Raw genomic sequence first — 20,149 nt, forward strand, 5'->3', positions numbered from 1 at the left:
CACATTGATAGCATGGTTGCTTTGCTCCTGTGTCTTTTTAGGTCCCTTCCAGCTCTTTATTTTGTTATTACCCTCTTGTCTGTTCTGTCCTTTATGGGCACACTTTCTTCTCATCGGAAACATCATTTGCCCACATCAATTTCTCCACCTGCTCCAAATATGACTCAAAATCTTCCTTCGATTCATTATATTCGACAACACGACCCACATGCAGTGTTTTTTCTTATGTTTGAACAGTCCCTCAACAGCCTCTTTAACACTGAAAATTTTTAAAATCCTGGTCGCTAGTTGGGGGGGCAACAATTCACTCTATTACAAAAACAATATGTCCAAATGAACAGAATCAACTTTTTGGGACCCCGATAAGAAGTGAGCCACCTTTGTAGTAAAGACAACCCAGGGTTAATCCTCAAGTTATCTTGATAGTAGTAGTAGAGGCCTCTAAGATGAAAGAACAGAGATTGCTCTACTTTGTAATTTGTCAAGGAAGACACCAATTGCCTTGCTTGTCCTGACTGTCCTGCCACTAATATATAGTGAATAAATGTCCTAGTCATCAGAACTTTGATTTAAAACAGATTATATAATATAATGGCTGCCATGGCATCAAAATATGCAGCTCAGTATTGATAATCCTTGTTTTTATCCCACCTGTGGATTAATAATAATGCTAACTGGTGTCATGGTAGACGCGTGAACGCGCTTTTCTCACATGACGTTACCCAGCATTCTGCGGGCGCGCTCACAGAGATCGTCAGAAGATCAAGGAAGAAGATGCGGGAAGGTGAGTGAAGGCATTTACTACTCAACGAAGTCACATAACCGCCCACGTAACATAACATCTGTCGTGTTAGGCTCATCTGCACAGTGTTATCCAGCTAAACAAACGTTAGCGACGTTTTAGGTGGTTGTATCTGTTTGTAAACGGTGGCATTTGGCAGTATTGGTGGAGAGCTTACAGTCCCGAAACTTCGCGTTATGGGCGAAGTTGTCACCGGTAGCAAACTGTTGCTCGTTGTTAGCTTCGACAGTGGGCGCGTTTTCAGCGTTTAATATATCAGATTTGCTGTTTAAAACGCGGAATGATACAGACTGTAAATGTGAAACCAATGTCCGGGAAGACAACTGATAGCGGACAGAGCAGCCTGCTACCGCTGTTGCTGACAAGTGTTTGCTACTGTTAGCTGTTTAGTTTGAAAGGGGTTGCCATGTGACAAGCCAGGCTTTTTACTTTGATAAATAAAGAGATTTAGCAGGGAAGCACATTTGCTCCCGTCGAAAGAGGCGTGGACTCATCGTTAAACAGATGTCACCAAGCTGCCACGAATGGCTCATTTAGTTTAGTTTTGGTTATGTAACTTCGAAACTGAAACACGGAATCACTGTAATATTATCACAAAACCGGACCATTGCAGGTGGAACAGTGAGACACGTTTCACATCTGGCCAGCGGCAGAGTGAAATGATAATTTAGGGTGTTGTTTCGGGCTAAGTGTTGATTGCGTTGTCCGGTGATATTCGTTTACATTTTAAACTCCAGTTGTTAAAATGTAAACAAAACGGACTCATTTAGTAATGAGCAGTAATAATCCTACCTTTAGACAACATAAACCAGAAGCAAGTATTAAAATATATGTATATGTAAAAGATAAAGTAGTTGTGCAGTTTCATATGTGAGGAGCCATGGATGGTGAGCCACAAGCACCACCCTTTTGTGAGGTAGTTTTTGTTGTTTTTCCACAGACAAACATAGATAGATGGCCCTGTGCTGAGGATAAGTAGGCTAACATGAAAGCAATTTTATTCAAGTTTGTGAAGGAAGGGGAAAAAGATCTGCAGCATATGAAAGGCATTGGTTGCCAAATAATATCAAGAGCTGCAGCTAAATAGTGTCTAAAAGCACAAAATAAGATTAATCGTCTGATCAGACTTTTGAAAAGCTCAACAGGAGAAAAAAAGAAAATGCAAAGAAGTGCAAGTGATCTCTTTTTGTAGGCTTTTCCACGAACTTACACAGATCTTCAAAGTATAGCCATAAGGAATAAACTTTTCTCATGATGTTCCCAAGAACTGAGGTTTATTTGTGGTTGGGGTCCTAGTTACCACTGGTGTTTCTAAGAAACAGTGGAGCTGAATGATTCTTTGAAATTGCACTTTGACCTTTACATTGGGAACAGTCTCAGAAAAGGGAAGTGAACAGAGTTTTTGTTATCTGTAGGCTTGCAGCGAATCAGTAACTTGATTACACAAAAAACCCCTCAACACAATCTATTTGCTTTGGTGCTTTCTTTAATCCACAACTCTGTAACACTTACTTGTCACCATTCAAAGGCAAGTGTTTCTTCCACACTTGTGGCTAAAAATAAGCCTGTAGTAGAAGTGTATGTAAGAGCCCCCACTGTGAATGCAGAGTATTACAACATTAAATCCATCCAGGCCCCAGTTTTTCAACAAAAAGACCGATAACACAACAGCAGTAGTGACAGTGATGGTGTCATAGTTGAGTGTAAAGCCAAAGCTAAAGCTGGAGAAGTTCAGATGAACTCCTAACCCAATCTGATACCATGTTTGAATTGGGCAATTTGCTGAAAGCTGATGAAAGCAGTCCTGTTTTCTGTCACAACAGTAGGTACAACAAGCAGGGGGGAATCTAAGAGGGTGACATTATTTCAACTCTTTGATAACATTATTTTGCATATTTATTATAAAATCTCAATAAAATATAAATTAAATTGTTTTACAACTAGGGATGTTCCTGGCTACTAAGTTCCTTGTCGACTAAACAAGGAAAGTAAATTAGACTAACCAACTAGGCTAAAACTTAAATTTACACTCAGATATATAAAGCCAAATTTGGGAACTGTTTTATGTCCAAAGCCTTTTAAACAAAGACAATTTAACCCCATTCTTCAATAACGAGTCATGTTGCTTAACTGTGCAGCACCTTGCATGGTGCTTTATAAACATTGCACATTGTAGTCTAAACAGTGAAGAAGAAAAACACTAAATTGATGTTAAATATGATATAAAAACACGTTACTGCAAACATGTTAATGGGTTGTTAAAAACATGACAAATTACCACCTGAAAAATGAATAAATGGTGACTAAAAAGGGTGATTTTGTGCCGTGTTTTATGCACGCTGTTTGAAAATTCATGGCAACCGCTTCAATAAAAGTTCAAATCGATAAGTCATCCATCCATTTTCTTCTGCTTATCTGAAGTTGGGTCATGGGGACAGCAACCTAAGCAGGGAAGCCGAGAATTCTCTCTCCCCACCCACCTCCTCCAGCTTATCAAGGGAAACGTCGAAGTGTTCCCAGGTCAGTCGCTGCATACATCAGTTGGAACACCTTACCCAGAAGGCTTCAGCTGACTCCTTTCGATGTATGACTGCATATATGATACATTTATCTGCAATCTAATTTTTTCACCTTTAAAAGAACTAGCAATAATAGCGTTAACAACAAATCGGGCCGAGGTTAACAGATTTAATGTCGTTTCTCATCATATGCATCTGGTAGTAGATGGTTGCATAACATTAGGACACAACTATTTACTGGCATCGTGTATCAATTAATGTATAGAACAATTCGATTAAATGACTATTACATCTGGTACCGACTAGTGACAGTAGCAACGGTTAGTCAACTATTTGGCTAGTCACGCACAGTAGTTAACTAACTACTTAAACATCTAAAAATAACAGCAAACCAGTAAAGTTTTGCATGAGCCACTGACCTGGCACTGTTAGGCTGGGCACTGAATTATTATTAACATCAATTATTAACATTATCAGCATCTACACCATCAGAACTTTTTCTGCACCATGAAATTTTACATCAAACCACAGGTCAAGCCTCAGTTCTGAGAATGCTGATGTACTCGCTTTTCTTCATTGCACATGCTTATTTATAGGCTTACAAACTCACTTATTCACTACCACATGTAAACACACAGACAACACACACCAAATCTACTTCATACTGAAGATATAATAATGTAAGAACTCTTATTTTTCCATCTGTTAATCTAAGTTTGTATACCTATTTTTAGCTAATATCACCATACTTCAGATTAGGGCTGGGCGATATGTCCCAAAATTCATATCTCGATATTTTTTACCTGGACGGCGATATAAGATATATATCTTGATTTTTTTTTTTAAAGCCATAAAGTAAGAACAAAAAGAGATTTCTTAGTCAAAGCTGTGTCCCAGATGTCACACAGGCACTTTTATTAACATAGAGCATAGATGTACATAAAATTTACTCAAAAATAAATTATGAGCATTTATTAAATAATAATGCTCCATAAATAAAAGAAAACAATGTTGTTTTTGTGCATAACAAAAAGCTCACAATTGTGCAGTCAAAATGTAAACTAAAAGACACTGAGCATAGTAACAAAGACAGATTTCATAGCTGCTCTGTTCCCAACTTCTACTGTGTGACTCACAGCATTGAGTTTGAAATCCTCTTCGTAACCACGTCTCTTAACAGGTGCCATTTATGGTCCTTATACACAGTAGGGTAATATTACGTTGAAGCACAGTACGTATCACTCCGCGAGGCTCCTCGGTAGCCGTAATGCTCCGACAATCCATCAACCGGTGCAGCACCGTAGCTTACCAAAGTCGTACTAAAACATTTTTTGACAGATTGCTGAGCGCTGTGTACCACATAAAATCTGTTCGCGGCCATCAAGCACAACCAGAATTCATACATAAGGCGCACTGTCAACTTTTGAGAAAATGAAAGGATTTTAGGCTGTGCAGCGCCTCTGGGCTGCATGTCGTTAGCGTGGTTAGCTCGTTAGCGTGGTTAGCTAGCTAACACGTTGACGGCGTCCAGCCCCACGCACGGGGCGATGTGCAGTAACTCGTTAACGGAGATTTGCCGTGTCCATCTTGTCGCTTCCTGCAGGTGAAGCGATGGGGGAGGAGGGGGAGTTGTGTTCAGTGAAGGAGAGGCGAGGCTGAGTAATGTTGCGTAAAGATAAAAGTGGACGAAAGAGAGGCAAACTTGCGGCTCCACAAGTAACATAGACTATATCGATATAAAGGATATTGTCACATCTTATATCTCGTATAAAAATATATCGATATTTTTTAAAAACTCGATATATCGCCCAGCTCTACTTCAGATTATTTAATTTTGCATTTAAGAAAATATTTTCTTAAGAAATATGTTTTTGAAATGGCACGCAAATACAGCAGTAAGGTTTTTTTGACAAATGTGGATTGCAGTGAAACTAATAAAAACATTGCGATGTCAAAAATAAGCAGTTCATTTCACTCTGTTGAATATTTATTATTGCTCAATTAGCGATAGAATAGCTGCAGCCCTTGTCATCTGTGCGAGCTTGTTTCTAACTGCTGTTTAGTGGGCTTTGCAGGCAGATGTGTATCACACTGCAGCCCTTATAGTATTAAAATATTGTGAGAAGCCTAAAGGTCATCTCTCTAAGGCACGGAGTGCTGCCCAGAAATGGAAAAACACAATCGACCATGTGTCAAAACTGCGACAAAGCTTTCAGTGTTTATGAGCATCTCCACATTTGGCACGGTGTCCCGATTTCACTCTTCGCTGCAGGCTCTGTGCTCTGACAGCTCCTGCTGACATGAAAGATTTTACTTTTCTTTCTTTAGTAAAGCCACACCACACACACTGGTCCATTGTCTCCATGACCATTTCCACAATGGTTTTTAATGTAGCATGTTAAACTGTGACTGCTCTTTTTCTTAATCATCATATGCAATATGATCTTCAGTGGGTGAATGTCCTCTCCTGTGTTGTGTGTGTGTGTGTGATATTTAGGAATGCATTAATTCAACTTTTTCCAGTTTTAATTCAATATAGGGTGCCAATTAGACACAAGTGTTGAATTAAAAAACTATTCCTCACTGTGGGAAGAGACCGGGAAGAATTCTTTATGTGTAAAGAAACATCTAGTTTGACTTCCCTTTAATTGATCAGAGTCTGCTGATTCTGGCGTGCAGGATAGTAGTTTCTATTCCTGCTTTATGACACATGACTGTTAAATTTAAATAATCCTAATAAAAAATTAAAAGCATTCCAACAAGTGCTACAGCAAACATAACGGGTGAACAGATGGGCCTATAGATCAGCTCTTTACCACTGACAGCCGATCCAGCTTTTGTTAGTCGGGATTGAATGGGTATCTGATCCAAATATCAAAGTGGTGCATCCATGGTGGACAATCCCACGACACTTTGGGTAACCCTGTGTATGTAGTTTGTTTCCTGTTTTAGTAGGAAGTTTGTTTTTTGTTTCATGTTTTGCAAAGTTCTGTGTTGGAGGTTGTTGAACTCCAGGCCTCAAGGTCTGGTGTCCTGCAGGTTTTAGATCTCACCCTGGGTCAACACACCTGAATCAAATGATTAGTTCATTACCAGATCTCTGGAGGACTTCATGACTAGGGATGGGTATCGTTTAGGTTTTATCCGATACCAATACCAAACCGGTACTTTTGAAACGGTGCCGGTGCTTAAACGGTGCTTGAACCGGTGCTTAAAGAATGGAGAACACAAAATTGGTCCAAAAACCTCTCATGTTCAGCTGGGTTTTTTTGTAAAAAGATAACAATGTTAGCCTTTTCTGCAGCTATTGGGGATTTATGGCATCATTCTTGCCTGGAAGCAGTGCTTAATCAATGGAAAAAACTAATTTTGTCCAAAAACCTCTCATGTTTAGCTGTTTTTCACTTTTTCTTTGGTCATTTTAGCCTTTTTGGCCAGGGTGAAGGGAGTATCTGCCATCAAACAAGAAGACAGCCACATGTAACTACGACGGTGTTTGCTAGTTCATCTTACATGCTTTAATGTAATAACGTGGTTAGCCTACTCAACGTAAATTGCACACGGACAACATTAAGCTACTCACGCAGAGAAGCTGCTGCTGCCGTCATCATTTCTGCTACACTGGCAGGGCTAGGGGCCAGGACTCTCCCCTTTTCGGGTTTTTGGGGGATGTTGCTAACTCCGGGTCCGATAACAGGCAACCCACCCGCAGTAGATGTGCTCGGTGTGAGCTCTCGCAGCAAGCTATCAAATACGGCGCATTTCTCGGCTTTTAACAAAATGCTATACGTCGCCAGGTGTTTCATCAGATTCGAGGTGTTACCTCCTTTGCACAGTATCACCTTAACCCTTAAGAGCCCAGACCTATTTCTACTTTCATGAAAATTACGGGGGTCTTATATCAAATGGATCATATATAACCAATTCTCTAAGTGTAAAGGGGCAGTGACACCAGTGTCACCGTGGGTCCTTAAGGGTTAAAGCTTAAAGCACTTGTTGCAGGCTGCTGAGTTTGCATCTTTTGCTTCGCCTTGGGCATTTTTAATCTGTAGCTCTGCTCTAAAAGAACGTACGTACCTGGGCCCGCCTACTACGCTTGCAAAGATAAAACGATTGGCTAGAATCCAAAGTGTATGACATTTCGTACCGAAATGTGCACCGGATACCGGTACCCATCCCTATTCATGACATGTTGTGAACGTAATTTAGCCATTTAAATCGGCTGTATTGGATCAAGGACACATTTAAAACCTGCAGGACACTGGACCTTGAGCCCTGGAGTTCCCCGACCCACAGCTAAATCATCAGAAGACATCACGCAATGTATCGTTGTTAGGGAAGGTAAATAGTGTTGTTATAGCAAAGATGTTGCAACGTGACATTGTTATATTACTTAAACATTTTTTGCAAGATTAATTGCTGACAATATGATGCAGCACAGACCCAATGGCAAGTACACTACTGGATACCTTCCCCGTTATATTATAATAAAGGGCGTGTTTCATTTCATTTTCATTTGGAGATGCACCATCTTTGCCATTACAGAAGTCTTCCACAGATTTGTTTATTATTTTGTGACTGCCACGTTTTCTCCTTATCTTTATTGCTCTTTATTGCATAACAGTCAGCTGCTCTCATGAGGTCAGTTGAACTTCAACCCTTGAACAGATAATACAGTGTAATCAATGAGCATGAGATGGCAATGAGATCATTGCGATCTTTGGGTTTCCCCTAAGTCTTTTATTTAGATGTATAAAGCGCACATCAGAGGTTTGCTGAATCGACACAGAGAGCTTCAAATGAATGACAAGTTTCACTCGGTGGTCTCTTCTTCTTTCTCTCTCTTTCCTTCACAGCCCCAGAAATGGACCACGAGGTTGTGTTTGCAACCTTGGAGAAAGTGTGCCAAGACAACATCTCTGTTTTTTGCGGACCTTCTCGTTTGCCACACGGCACTGCTGTTGAGCGTCTGGTCACTTGTCTGAAACAGATTCAGGAACATGGTCGAGCCCTGGAGCCTGTAGTAACCAGCTTCACCGCCGTCTATCACCATTATGACTTTGATGAACAAACACCCGGGAATGGCTACCGCACGCTGGTCAAGGTATGACGGTGGCTGGACCGTGTGTGTTATGTGACTAACAGTGTGTTTGGTTTTTCAGATCTTTGGTTTAAATGATTAGAAAAAAAACAGTTTATTAGATTGTAGGTTATTGCATTTTAACAACAACAACATTTTAATATTTGTATTTCTGCAAATACTAGAAGTGTGGGGTTCAGATGATTCAAGTACCGATTCACTAATTTTTATTCATCTGTTTATCCATTTTCTTCTGCTTATCCGGTTTAGGATCATGGGAGGGTTGGACCCTATTGTTTTTGCTCAGTTAACATATTTTTCCATTTAGGTTTTTCATTTGAGTTTTTTTGTTTTGTTTTTTTAAGTTTATAGAAATTCAGCGACAATATAAAAATATCAATTAAATTAAATATCAATTCAGTTCAAGAGATCTTTTTTACGTGTAAACCTTAAATTTAAAAAAAAAAACTGTTGATATCTTGAGTTATACAGACACTCCTAAAGCATGAGAAATATTAGACATTGTGCATAGGAATAAAACAAATTAACAAACAAACAAAGTAATGCAAAAATCTGTAGAAGACTGACAAAATATCATATCAGTCTGATTAATTGTCTGCAGTGAGTTAACACTTTAAGACCTACCATAGAACCAAGTCCGCCAGAGCTTACTTTATATTTTTACATGCTGAGCCATTGAGTCATTTTAGGGAGCACTTCAAGTTGCTATACATCAATACAACTGTTATAGCCCAAATTTTAATAATATGTATGCATTAAGTCCATAGTAACTACATAAATTGCAAAAAAGTGCAATAAACTACAAAAAAATTGAAAATCGTTTTTGTTTTTTTTACATATATGTCTACTTTGAGGCTTATCCCTCAAAACTTTAAATACAAATAGTTGCAAAAAAAATAGTTTACAACAACAGGACATTTATTTTGAGTGTCTTCATAGATTTATTTTTGAGGAAAATGTGACCTAGGACAAGCTGATGGCATAAGATGTAAGTACAACTCCTCCGGTTTCATATGCAAAAAACATTATTGCGCTAGCTTACGTGGTTCCAGTTCTACAGGGATTTAAAAATAGTTACGCAAAACAGAGCGTGCCCGCTCCGACCGGCTTTAAAGGGTTAAAGTACAAACTCTGCAAATTGGAAAACAACCACAAAATTCTTTAATGGTTTAAAAATGGTTGACTTCCTGTGTGGTTTAAGGTTTGGTGGTTACACTACTGTGAAATGTAGTTCTTCCTAATATTTATATAGTAGGTACCAAGATTGTTTTAATCTTGGTTCAATCTTAAATTTTCATAGGTTTTGGAGCACATCATAAATGTTATAATAATCACTACAGATATAAAAAGCCCATCATCTCAGTGTGATTGGGCTGCATGAGAGCCTTTTTTAAAATTAACTATATTTCATGAAAAGCCATAATAAACATGTGCATTTCATGTATCATTGCCTTCCAACCTCTCATCCTGTTGTTTCTTTCAGGTCTTGGAGGCTTGCCTTTTGCACATCATCCACAAAGCCCGTTACATTGCCTCCAGTTACAACAACCCCTTCTTTAGGGTTGACCACAACACGTCTGAGATGGAGGCGTACTGCAGCGCCCTTTGCCAGCTCCGAGCTCTTCTCCATCTCGCCCAGCAGCTGATCAACGACAACGACTGCGGCCAGCTGTACTCCCTGCAGGACAAGGACCTGAGCCGCAGCTTTGTGCAGGAGTACTCCTCCATGCACAAAGCGTGTTTCTACGGCCGCTGTCTGGGCTTTCAGGTCAGCCAACAGTGGAGAAATATTTGTAATCAACTGTATTTTTTCTTTTATATATATATATATATATATATATATATATATATATATATATATATATATATATATATATATATATAAAAAATTTATTATTATTTATTTATTTATTTTTGTTGGTTTGATTTGTCAATTCTGCCACCTGCAGCCCTGCAGTAGGTTTAGACCTTTCCCCTAATAAAAACATGACAAGGATTTTAACTGCGATTTAATTTCTGGCAGCTTAAATTCCATTTATTTTTATTATTTAGAAATAAAAGCAAAGACTTCACAGACTATCATCAAGTACTGTAATATAGGCTCATTACGCTTACTATATGCAGATTAGGTAAGTTTACACTGGGCCCCATGGATTAAGGCCCAGCCACCAGATGCTCCTGGGCCTGGCTCCAGGGCGAGCCCCTGGTAACCCTGTCCCAGGCAGGGTGAACCGATCCCTAGGTCTTTCACACAAGTCTCTTATGTTATGTGGTGGTAATTAATACTTGTAAAAATAAGTAAGATGCCTGTCTTTTGAATGTATTTATTAAATGCCCCTCTTATTTTGTTTCACAGTACTCCCCTTCCATTCGCCCGTTCCTGCAGACTGTTGTCATAAGTATGGTTTCATATGGAGAAACCTATGGTAAACAACAGTCTGGCTTAGGTGAGTTTTTTTTTTTTTATTTAGGATGTTGTCAAAAGTTACATTTCCTTCTTCTAAATGGGCATTTTTACCTTTAACCATCTTTAAAATAAGTATCTGTCCTCCTTTAGGAACAGCAGCCTTGTCTCTCCTCACATCAGGGAAGTATGTTATTGATCCAGAGCTCCGGGGCGCTGAGTTTGAGCGCATTACCCAGAATCTGGACATGCAGTTCTGGAAGTCCTTCTGGAACCTCACAGAGTCCGGCCTATTAGCAGTAGGTAGTATCACAGACTCCTTCTTTTGCTTGTCTTTTACCTAAAGTTATCTTCAGCATTTGAACTTTCTTCCATTTCTTACTCTTTTCAGGGCTTCAACAGAATAGCCTCCAAACAAGTGCAAGTAAACTTCACCATGACCGTGCCTCCAGTCACTCTATGCCTTCCTCTGGCCTCTGACCCCAGGCTGTCTGTCACCGTGTCACCTCCAATAGCTCACTGGGGCCCTGGGCCAGTCCACATGCGTCTGATCTCCTATGAACTCCGAGAAGGACAGGTGAAGGTCAACAACTCGTAGAGTAGAAGAAGAAGAAAAAAAGACATTTTATGTAGAGAAGGCATTTAAAAGACTATAATATGTAAATACAGTTGTTGACACAACTGACCAATATGGTGAGGATCAGACTTTTTACAGAATAAGCGAGGAAATACATTCTGTATTTTTTGTATTATGTGTTTTTGAGATTGGATAAAACTAGTAGAGCTATTTTAGTAACCAGTAAAATTTGCTTATGGATGGGCAATGAAAAATGAGCACAGGGGAAATATTCAAGGTTTTTATTAGAGAGCTGCAAAAATGTGGTTGTACACATGCTGAAAGATGACTTCTGTTAAAAGACTTGATTGCTTTGTTTCCTTTATTTTATGATCCCATTCCTCATCCTTTCACTTTACAGGACAGTGAAGAGCTTCTAGTTTTGTCCCGTGCTAAGCCTCCCCCCATCTCCACCCATCTGCCCTGGGTACAGAAACAGCCTCGCTCCCCCTGGCTGCTCATCCACTTCCATGGAGGGGGCTTTGTGGCCCAGACTTCGAGATCTCACGAGGTACACTACAGAAGACACACTTTTTTATTATTATTATTATTTGTCATAGCTGTTCTGATTAATTCTACTCAAATTCCAATGATAATAATAGTAACAGGTAGCACTAGATCTTGCATTCCTGTGGATATAAATTAATCGCATGCCTTTTAACCCACTCGTGTTGCAGAACTATCTTCGCAGCTGGTCGAAGGAGCTGAATGTCCCGGTCCTCTCCGTCGACTACTCTCTGTCACCTGAAGCACCCTTTCCCAGAGCTCTAGAGGAATGTTTTTACGCCTACTGCTGGGCACTGAATAACTGTCATCTGCTGGGTCAGTGTGTGTTATCTTACTGTAAAGCTGAACTCATTGTAATTCATGGACCACATGTTGCCTAATTTGATTTAAAGTGGGGCAAACCAGTAAAACCAGTCCATAATAACCTATTTTTTCAAATTTTGTCTTTCTTATAAGTTTTTCTGAGAATTTTTGAAACTGTTCATGAACCCCAAAGCCAAGAAAGCCATAAAATCAGCCCTTTACCCCACTCTCTACTTTTTATACCTTAGGAATTTTCTTTTGTTTAATTTTTTCTCATGAGAGATTAATTTAAAAACAGATGATAAATAGTCTGAGATATCTTAAGTAAAAAAAAAAAAGTACACAACAGTACACCACACATAAATGACTGCATTTACTGCAAGTAGTAGATTGAGCACTAGATTGACAAAATCATGGCAGGAAGTATTTTTACAGTTTAAAAATATCACAACAGCACATCTGAATCTGCAGCCATGGTCCCAAAGAATTATTGTGGGAATTATTTTTGTTTTTATTGTCAGGCTCCACTGCAGAGCGAGTTTGTCTGGCAGGCGACAGTGCTGGAGGGAATCTCTGCATCACCGTGTCCATGAAGGCCATATCCACCGGCATCCGAATCCCTGACGGCATTATGGCCGCCTACCCCGCCACTTTGCTCACCACCGATGCCTCACCCTCCCGACTGCTCACTCTCATTGACCCGCTGTTGCCTCTAGGTGTACTCACCAAGTGCATTAATGCTTATGCAGGTATGTTTGTGTGCAGGGCGTGTGTGCCTGCTCGGAGATCAGGTGTGTTGTTTTACAGATCATTTAACACAAGTACATCCAGGTGCCACCTGACAAGAACACGGAATATCAAGAGGATTTATGTATAAACCGTCAAATGCGGGAGGAAAAACTTGCCCCGTCAAACTTCTAATTAAGCATGTACTAAAAACAAAATCTGTGCCTACCTTCGATTTAATCTTCATCGCACCGCCTAGATGTCTTCCTGTTGTCAGCCACGCATAACTGCCAAAGCAAAAACTGGAAGGTTTCAGTCATGTGACCTGTTGTTCACAACCATGTATAGTTTTCACTCATATTTAGTTAATTACCAAAAACAAAGACATGTATTTATCACCGTCATTCTAATAATATAAGTGTTTCATGCTCTGAGTGGACCTGCACTATATACAGAAACAAAAACTAGATCAGTTTGTCTGTGGTTCCGCTTTTGCTGTCATACCACAGCCATTTTTAAACCGGGAAATAATGACATAATTTCAACAATGGCCGCCCCTCCCTGAGCCTCATTCTGCCGGACGTTTCTTCCTGTTAAAAGGGAGTTTTTCCTTTCCAGTGTCGCCAAAGCGCTTGCTCATAGGGGACATCTGAATGTTGGGTTTTCGCTGTTTTCTCTGTATTGTTGTTGGGGTTTAGCCTACAAAAACGATGTAAAGCACCTTGAGGTAACTGTTGCTGTAATATGGCACTTTATAAAGAGAACTGAGTCTGCTGGCAGACTGGGTATAATTTGGTATATTTAATGAAGCCATGCAAACATTTTCCTTAATATCTGTAAATATATTTACAAGTTACATCCTCATGTAAGTTGTAGCCGTCATAGATTCAGGATATACCTACTTAATAAACAGTCTTAAGCTCTGTTAAAAACTGGAACCAAACAATTTTACAGTTAATCCAAGTGTCACAATCTAAAGCCAAAAGCATCAATATCATGGGATATACTAGCAACCCTCCACCAATTTAATGTCTGTGATGCAGAGTAACAAAAACCAGCACTGGTACTCTGTTTGATCTGCTTTCTGATAATTTCCAGATAATTAACTTTTAAAAAGATCATTTTGGCTAAAATTTGAAGGCTTGTATAGGCAAATTAGTCAGCTGGCGTAGAGACGAATCACAGAACCTGTTATTAAAAATGTACAGAGCAGATTACATCCTGGCTGTCTCAATGCATTTCAGAGCTGAATGTCAATGTGACGGTTGATACACACAAAGGAGCCGCAGCAGACGTGATGAAGCCTGCTCGTCAGTTACGAGCAGCAGAGATCTGGGTGTGTTTATTAGCGCTCTGGAATGTAACTGCTGTAAAACAGTCTGAAAATAACGCATTATTTTTATGATTCATCGCTTTGTTTTTATTGACACTGCTCCCTCTCTTTATTTATTTTTTGGCTCACTCCACCACTGCCTCTCATTCTCTGACGTCATTACTGGCGTAATAAGCCAAACAATAAAGCCAGCACAGCCTCACCAATCCATTAATGCTCATATTTCACATATCTTCCATTTGTTTTGATGTTCTTCATCTGGTTTCTTTTAGGTTGCTGAGTTATTGTTTTTTAACGATGGCACTTGTTGCGTTTGTCTTCTTGCACTCAGCCGCACACAAGAAGTGTTTCAGGTTCAAAAAGAGACTGAGTGTTGTAGTCCCCCAAGACTATTGGTATACAGACAATAGTACATCTAGATTTAAATCAAGGTGAAAATGAGAAGACTAACTAGAATAAAGTCTCAAAGTTGTAGTTGGGTAGTAGTTGTGATACAACTGTTCACGATCATCAGTTATATTTGAGACTGAAGCAGAAGGTCTCTGTCAAAGATAATCCAAGAGTTATTCAATAGATGTTCGATGGATTTAATCCCAAGTGCTTCTGAAGCTGTTTTTTCAGTTGTTTTTCTCAAGTACAACTTACTAACCGCTGAAAAGACTTTGAAATACAACCCTCTTATAACCATACAGTGCTCTGTATGGTTACACGGTCAAACTCTCTACCTACCTCTCATCCATGGCCACTTTAAAATCACTAATAGCATGTTTTTGGACTGTGGGACTGAGCTGCATCTGTTCATATGTGACAAATTCTTCTCATGTATAAGCAATAGAACACCCTCTTTTTAAAGTACCTTAAAAAGTACTTGTAAAACTCTTAGATATTGGGCATATCTACTGATTTGTAGTTCAGTAGATATTCTCACAAGTGTGTGCCAGACCGTTGTGTGGGTTTTTTGTTGTTGTTTGTTTGTTTTTCTTCACGTTTGTTGTTTCCTCTGCTGACCAAACATTGGTATCCTCTCAGGTATGGACTACCAGACGGTGCAGCCTGCAATGGGGAGCAGCACTCTGAGCACTCTGAGTAGAGACACGGCCATGCTGCTCAGTGATCTCACTCAGGGAGCCTCTAACTGGATCCAGTCCTTTCTGGACCCAAGGCGGACTTCAGGTCGCTCGCTCTCCCGCTCATCTTCACAGAGACAGACTGAAACCCACATGTCCAACCAAGCTTCCGTACCCAACTCTGGAGCTCAGCTCTGTTACCCACAAGGCTTTGAGCCTCTGCGCTCTGAGTCTCTTGCTATGGTTAACCCAACATCCTGTCCAGTTATAAAGAATCCATTTGTGTCACCCCTGCTGGCTCCCAACAGCATGCTGAAAGGCCTGCCACCTGTACACATAGTGGTAAGAAAGGAGATGGAAAGAGTTCATGTTTACATTAGGATTTGGGCAACTTTTGGAATTTCTAGCCATAAAACTCGATTTGTTGTCACACAATAGACACCTCTGTCTTTTTCTTTAGTTGATCAGTTTTGCCCATGGGCTTCACACTCATAGACATCCAGTATACATGGGTGTATACATATATACGCCCATGTATACTAAAGGCTGCCCAAAGTATATTTGAAACTATTTTTTTTCTTTATTTAATTATCACTCTAACCAGTGGATAACAACAATCCCCACACTTTTATTTTGAAGTTCAGTCACTGCTTACTAGCGGTGGCCTTCTTAACTGGTTCTCCATGCATGGGGTTAGATCAATGAGCGTGTCTGTTGCCTCTTTTCCACTAGTGCCTTCTCTGCTCGCCTTGACTCAACTTGACTCTACTCCGTTTTAGTTGTTTTCCATTACAACTAAGCACCACATAAATGTGCATCGGGGCATTATGGGAAAGCGGTCAAAAGTCCTGTGATTTCATCTGTGTCTGACACAAACAACAAGTGACAATGGAGGACATCGAGGCGATGGTATACAGTGGCTTGCAGAAGTATTCGGCCCCCTTTACGTTGTCACATTACAGCAATTTTATTGGAATTCCACGTGAAAGACCAATACAAAGTGGTGTACACGTGAGAAGTGGAACGAAAATCGTACATGATTCCAAACATTTTTTACAAATAAATAACTGCAAAGTGGGCTGTGCGTAATTATTCAGCCCCTGAGTCAATACTTTGTAGAACCACCTTTTGCTGCAATTACAGCTGCCAGTCTTTTAGGGTCTGTCTCTACCAGCTTTGCACATCTAGAGACTGAAATCCTTGCCCATTCTTCTTTGCAAAACAGCTCCAGCTCAGTCAGATTAGATGGACCACATGGCTTGTGGCAAACTGCAAACGGGACTTCTTATGGTTTTCTGTTAACAATGGCTTTCTTCTTGCCACTCTTCCATAAAGGCCAACTTTGTGCAGTGCAGCGCTCTCCTTGTTCGGCCTGTGAGTTTAGGTGGACGGCCTTGTCTTGGTAGGTTTACAGTTGTGCCATACTCCTTCCATTTCTGAATGATTGCTTGAACAGGGCTCCGTGGGATGTTCAAGGCTTGGGAAATCTTTTTGTAGCCTAAGCCTGCTTTAAATTTCTCAATAACTTAATCCCTGACCTGTCTGGTGTGTTCTTTGGACTTCATGGTGTTGTTGCTCCCAATATTCTCTTAGACAACCTCTGAGGCCGTCACAGAGCAGCTGTATTTGTACTGACATTAGATTACACACAGGTGCACATTTAGTCATTAGCACTTATGAGCCATGTCTATGGGCAACTGACTGCACTCGCGGGTCTACGCACACCCCACTTTGCAGTTATTTATTTGTAAAAAAAAATGTTTGGAATCATGTATGATTTTCGTTCCACTTCTCACGTGTACACCACTTTGTGTTGGTCTTTCACGTGGAATTCCAATAAAATTGATTCATGTTTGTGGCTGTAATGTGACAAAATGTGGGAAAGTTCAAGGGGGCCGAATAATTTTGCAAGCCACTGAACCTACTGCTCTGTGTATGGCTTTTTGTCTGACGTATGAGCCACAGTGTTCGTTTTTTTTCTGGACTTCGAACTGCTGGTTTTGTTTTTTTGTGAAGGAATTGCTCTCATGACTCATTGAGTGATGCCATTGATTGGACAATCAGTGGCATGCAGTCCATTGACGTCACCTTTTCAGATCAACTTCGCTCATTTGGAATCCCGGTTGAGCAGGTACTTAAAAAGTACCTGTTACCAAGTACTATCACTTAATGGAAAACCCTAAAAACTGAGTTGAGCCGAATTGAGTAGGTACTACTGGAAAAGGGCTATTGTGTTAGTCTTTTGACAGACTGTCTATTGTGTACCCTGTCTCTGCCCTATGACAGTTGGGATGAGCCCCAGATCTTTCGCCTGAACAGAAAAAAATAGATGGAATAGAAAAACATTGATTATGATTCCAGCAGAAAGACATAACAAGAGAGTGTTTCTAAAGCAACTTTATTGCTGTGGCTGGCTCAAAAGGCTGCAGAACAGGGAGGCACATGGAACACATTCAGATGCATTTAGAAAGGGTAAAAGAAATGTTTTGTGAGAGGAACGAGGAGAAAATTTGACCACAGCCAGAGGTCCAATCACAGGTGCTTCGAGATTGTCATTTGAGACAATATGTAGCACTCACTGATCATTGGTTGCTGAGTAACACAGTGGCTCAACGGGAGAGATGCTCTAGAAAATGTACTAGATACAAAAGGCACTTTTAACATTTAGCTTACTTGATTTCTCCTCATATAAAGTCCAGTGTGAGTTGAACTGCAGTCTATTACTCACAGCAGAATTTGAATTGACTCTTTTGCCCACGCAGGCCTCTGCTCTCGATGCCCTGCTGGACGACTCTGTGATGTTTGCCAAGAAGCTTCGAGACATGGGCCAACCTGTGAGTCTGACAGTGGCGAAGGACCTCCCACATGGCTTCCTCAGCCTGTACCAGCTCTCCAAGGAGACGGATGTGGCTGCAGAAGTCTGCATAGCACGAATAAGGGAGGTTTTTGAGCAAGAAAACCCACCGCACAATCTTGTGGAAGAGACTTAATTAAACATGTGTTAAGAGTGCCAACTTATCGGGATGACTGATCCAATATTTTTGGGACTTCTAAATAAAGAAAAAAATAGAGAGAGAAAGATCTGACAGAAAAGTGAAAAAGAAACAAATGAGGAGGAATTACAAGCACAAAGTTGAGGAAGCTTTGTCTTTCTGCACTTTAACCCCGCACAGCGTTTTCTGTAGGTAGTGGCGTTCAAGAGAACCACTGAAAACTTCTTACAACCAGCTTTAATAGGATCCTAATAATAATAACGACAAAAAACATAGTTATGAAGTATTTTTCTACCAGGATTTACATGTTTACAATCTGTTGCACATTCAGAGTATCACAGACTGACAGAAATTTAACTCAGAAAATCACAATAACCAGCTCTTGTAGTAATTTATCACCTGATGGAAGATTTCTGAAGTCGGTAAGCTGCTGTGCCTAAAATTCAAAGCTGTCTAAACATATGATCTAAGTTAGAAACACTTTATTTCACAATGCCTGCGTCAAACTGACCGGCGTTAATGGTTTGATTCTATAGGAATCACCTTCCAGATGCACTGTAGTATTATTATTATTATTATTATTATCATTATTATCATTATTATTGTTATTTGGATAAGGTGTGTCATCTGTTTTGGGTTGTTGGGTTTTTTGTTTGTTTGTTTTTTACAGTTTTTTACATGTTTACTTACCATTAAAAAGGCCTTCACCTTGTATTTACCAGCAGTATCTGGTACTAGTGTGAAAGTAACTTTATAAGGTGTAAATTAACTGTTTTGTCATGTTGTTATTCTTTCACAACTGTGTTGAATAAAACTGCACTCTGAAGTTTTTGTACTTGAATTTTTTTTAATGAGGTGCATGGTGATAACTCAGATTAGTGAATCTGAGCATTACCTTGCCTTCTTCAACGTTAGGTGTCACAGACGTTGACAGGAAGTAAACTTTTGATTTATTGAAATTAAATGTTTATGTTGGTGGCAGTAAATCAAGGGTGTCAAACTCAAATACACAGTGGGCCAAAATTTAAAACTGGAACAAAGTCGCGGGCTAACATTAATATTTATTGGAAAAAAAATCTTCCTCCAGATATAAGAATGAATCTTTTCTTATGGACTCAAACAAGTTTTGCTGAAAAACTGAATATGGAACAAGCAAAGCTTAATACTAAACAATATATATATATTAGCTGTATAATACCAGTAGGCCAGCTCTAATAGTAATTTGGTAATAATTAGGCTGCGAGCCAAATTTGGCCCGTGGGCCAGAGTTTGACACCTATGCAGTAAATGGTGAAATAAACGCTTTAGTTTTTAACACACTGATGGCTTTTCTTGTTTTCAAATTTTCGAGTGTGTGCAACTTTAGGATCACAGCCTTCATACGGATTGCTCTGTTGCCAGTCATTTGCTTCGTTCTTGCAGTTTTTTCTCCCCTTTATCTGTCTGCGTCCTCTAATTGGACTCTGTCAGCTAAATAGCTGCTCTCAGCTTTAATGTTAAGATAAAAATGTTTGTCTGCTACAAGTGCAGACCTCAGTCCATTTCCTGGCTGATGTCACTCAACAGCAGCTGGCAATACTCTGAAGGAAACCTCGATCAATGATGGCAGAGTCATCAGTGCTATAAATAAGTCAAAACTGATTTAAACACAACCAACTAGCTCTATTAAAAAAGGAATTTGTGTGTCCACTCTTTCTACGTTTGTCTCATTGTCCTTGAAGAGTGAAGGCGTAGAGGTGTGTTTGATGTGTCACATCAACTACAAAAATATCCACGAG

At 39.8% G+C, this 20,149-nt stretch overlaps 1 protein-coding gene across 1 annotated transcript; it reads left to right on the forward strand.

Moving 5' to 3' along the window:
* The first annotated feature begins 747 nt into the window (after nt 1-747).
* On the forward strand, nt 748-19,191 carry lipea (lipase, hormone-sensitive a). The gene is made up of 11 exons (XM_087834972.1): nt 748-784; nt 8,178-8,425; nt 9,906-10,190; nt 10,779-10,869; nt 10,980-11,125; nt 11,218-11,403; nt 11,804-11,953; nt 12,120-12,264; nt 12,774-13,001; nt 15,341-15,720; nt 18,141-19,191. Exons 1-11 carry the CDS (start codon nt 775-777, stop codon nt 18,366-18,368), a joined length of 2,097 nt encoding a protein of 698 aa, XP_087691098.1. The 5' UTR covers nt 748-774; the 3' UTR covers nt 18,369-19,191.
* The last annotated feature ends 958 nt before the right edge of the window (nt 19,192-20,149 follow it).

This window comes from Neolamprologus brichardi, chromosome 22 (genome assembly GCF_056152115.1).
Source record: "Neolamprologus brichardi isolate AB-2024 chromosome 22, ASM5615211v1, whole genome shotgun sequence".
In the NCBI taxonomy this organism is placed as follows: Eukaryota; Metazoa; Chordata; class Actinopteri; order Cichliformes; family Cichlidae; genus Neolamprologus; species Neolamprologus brichardi.

Coding starts and splice junctions, on each gene's coding strand:
- lipea (XM_087834972.1), top strand. Junction 8,426..9,905: donor GCTACCGCACGCTGGTCAAG/GTATGACGGTGG, acceptor TGTTTCTTTCAG/GTCTTGGAGGCTTGCCTTTT. Junction 15,721..18,140: donor TGCCACCTGTACACATAGTG/GTAAGAAAGGAG, acceptor TTGCCCACGCAG/GCCTCTGCTCTCGATGCCCT.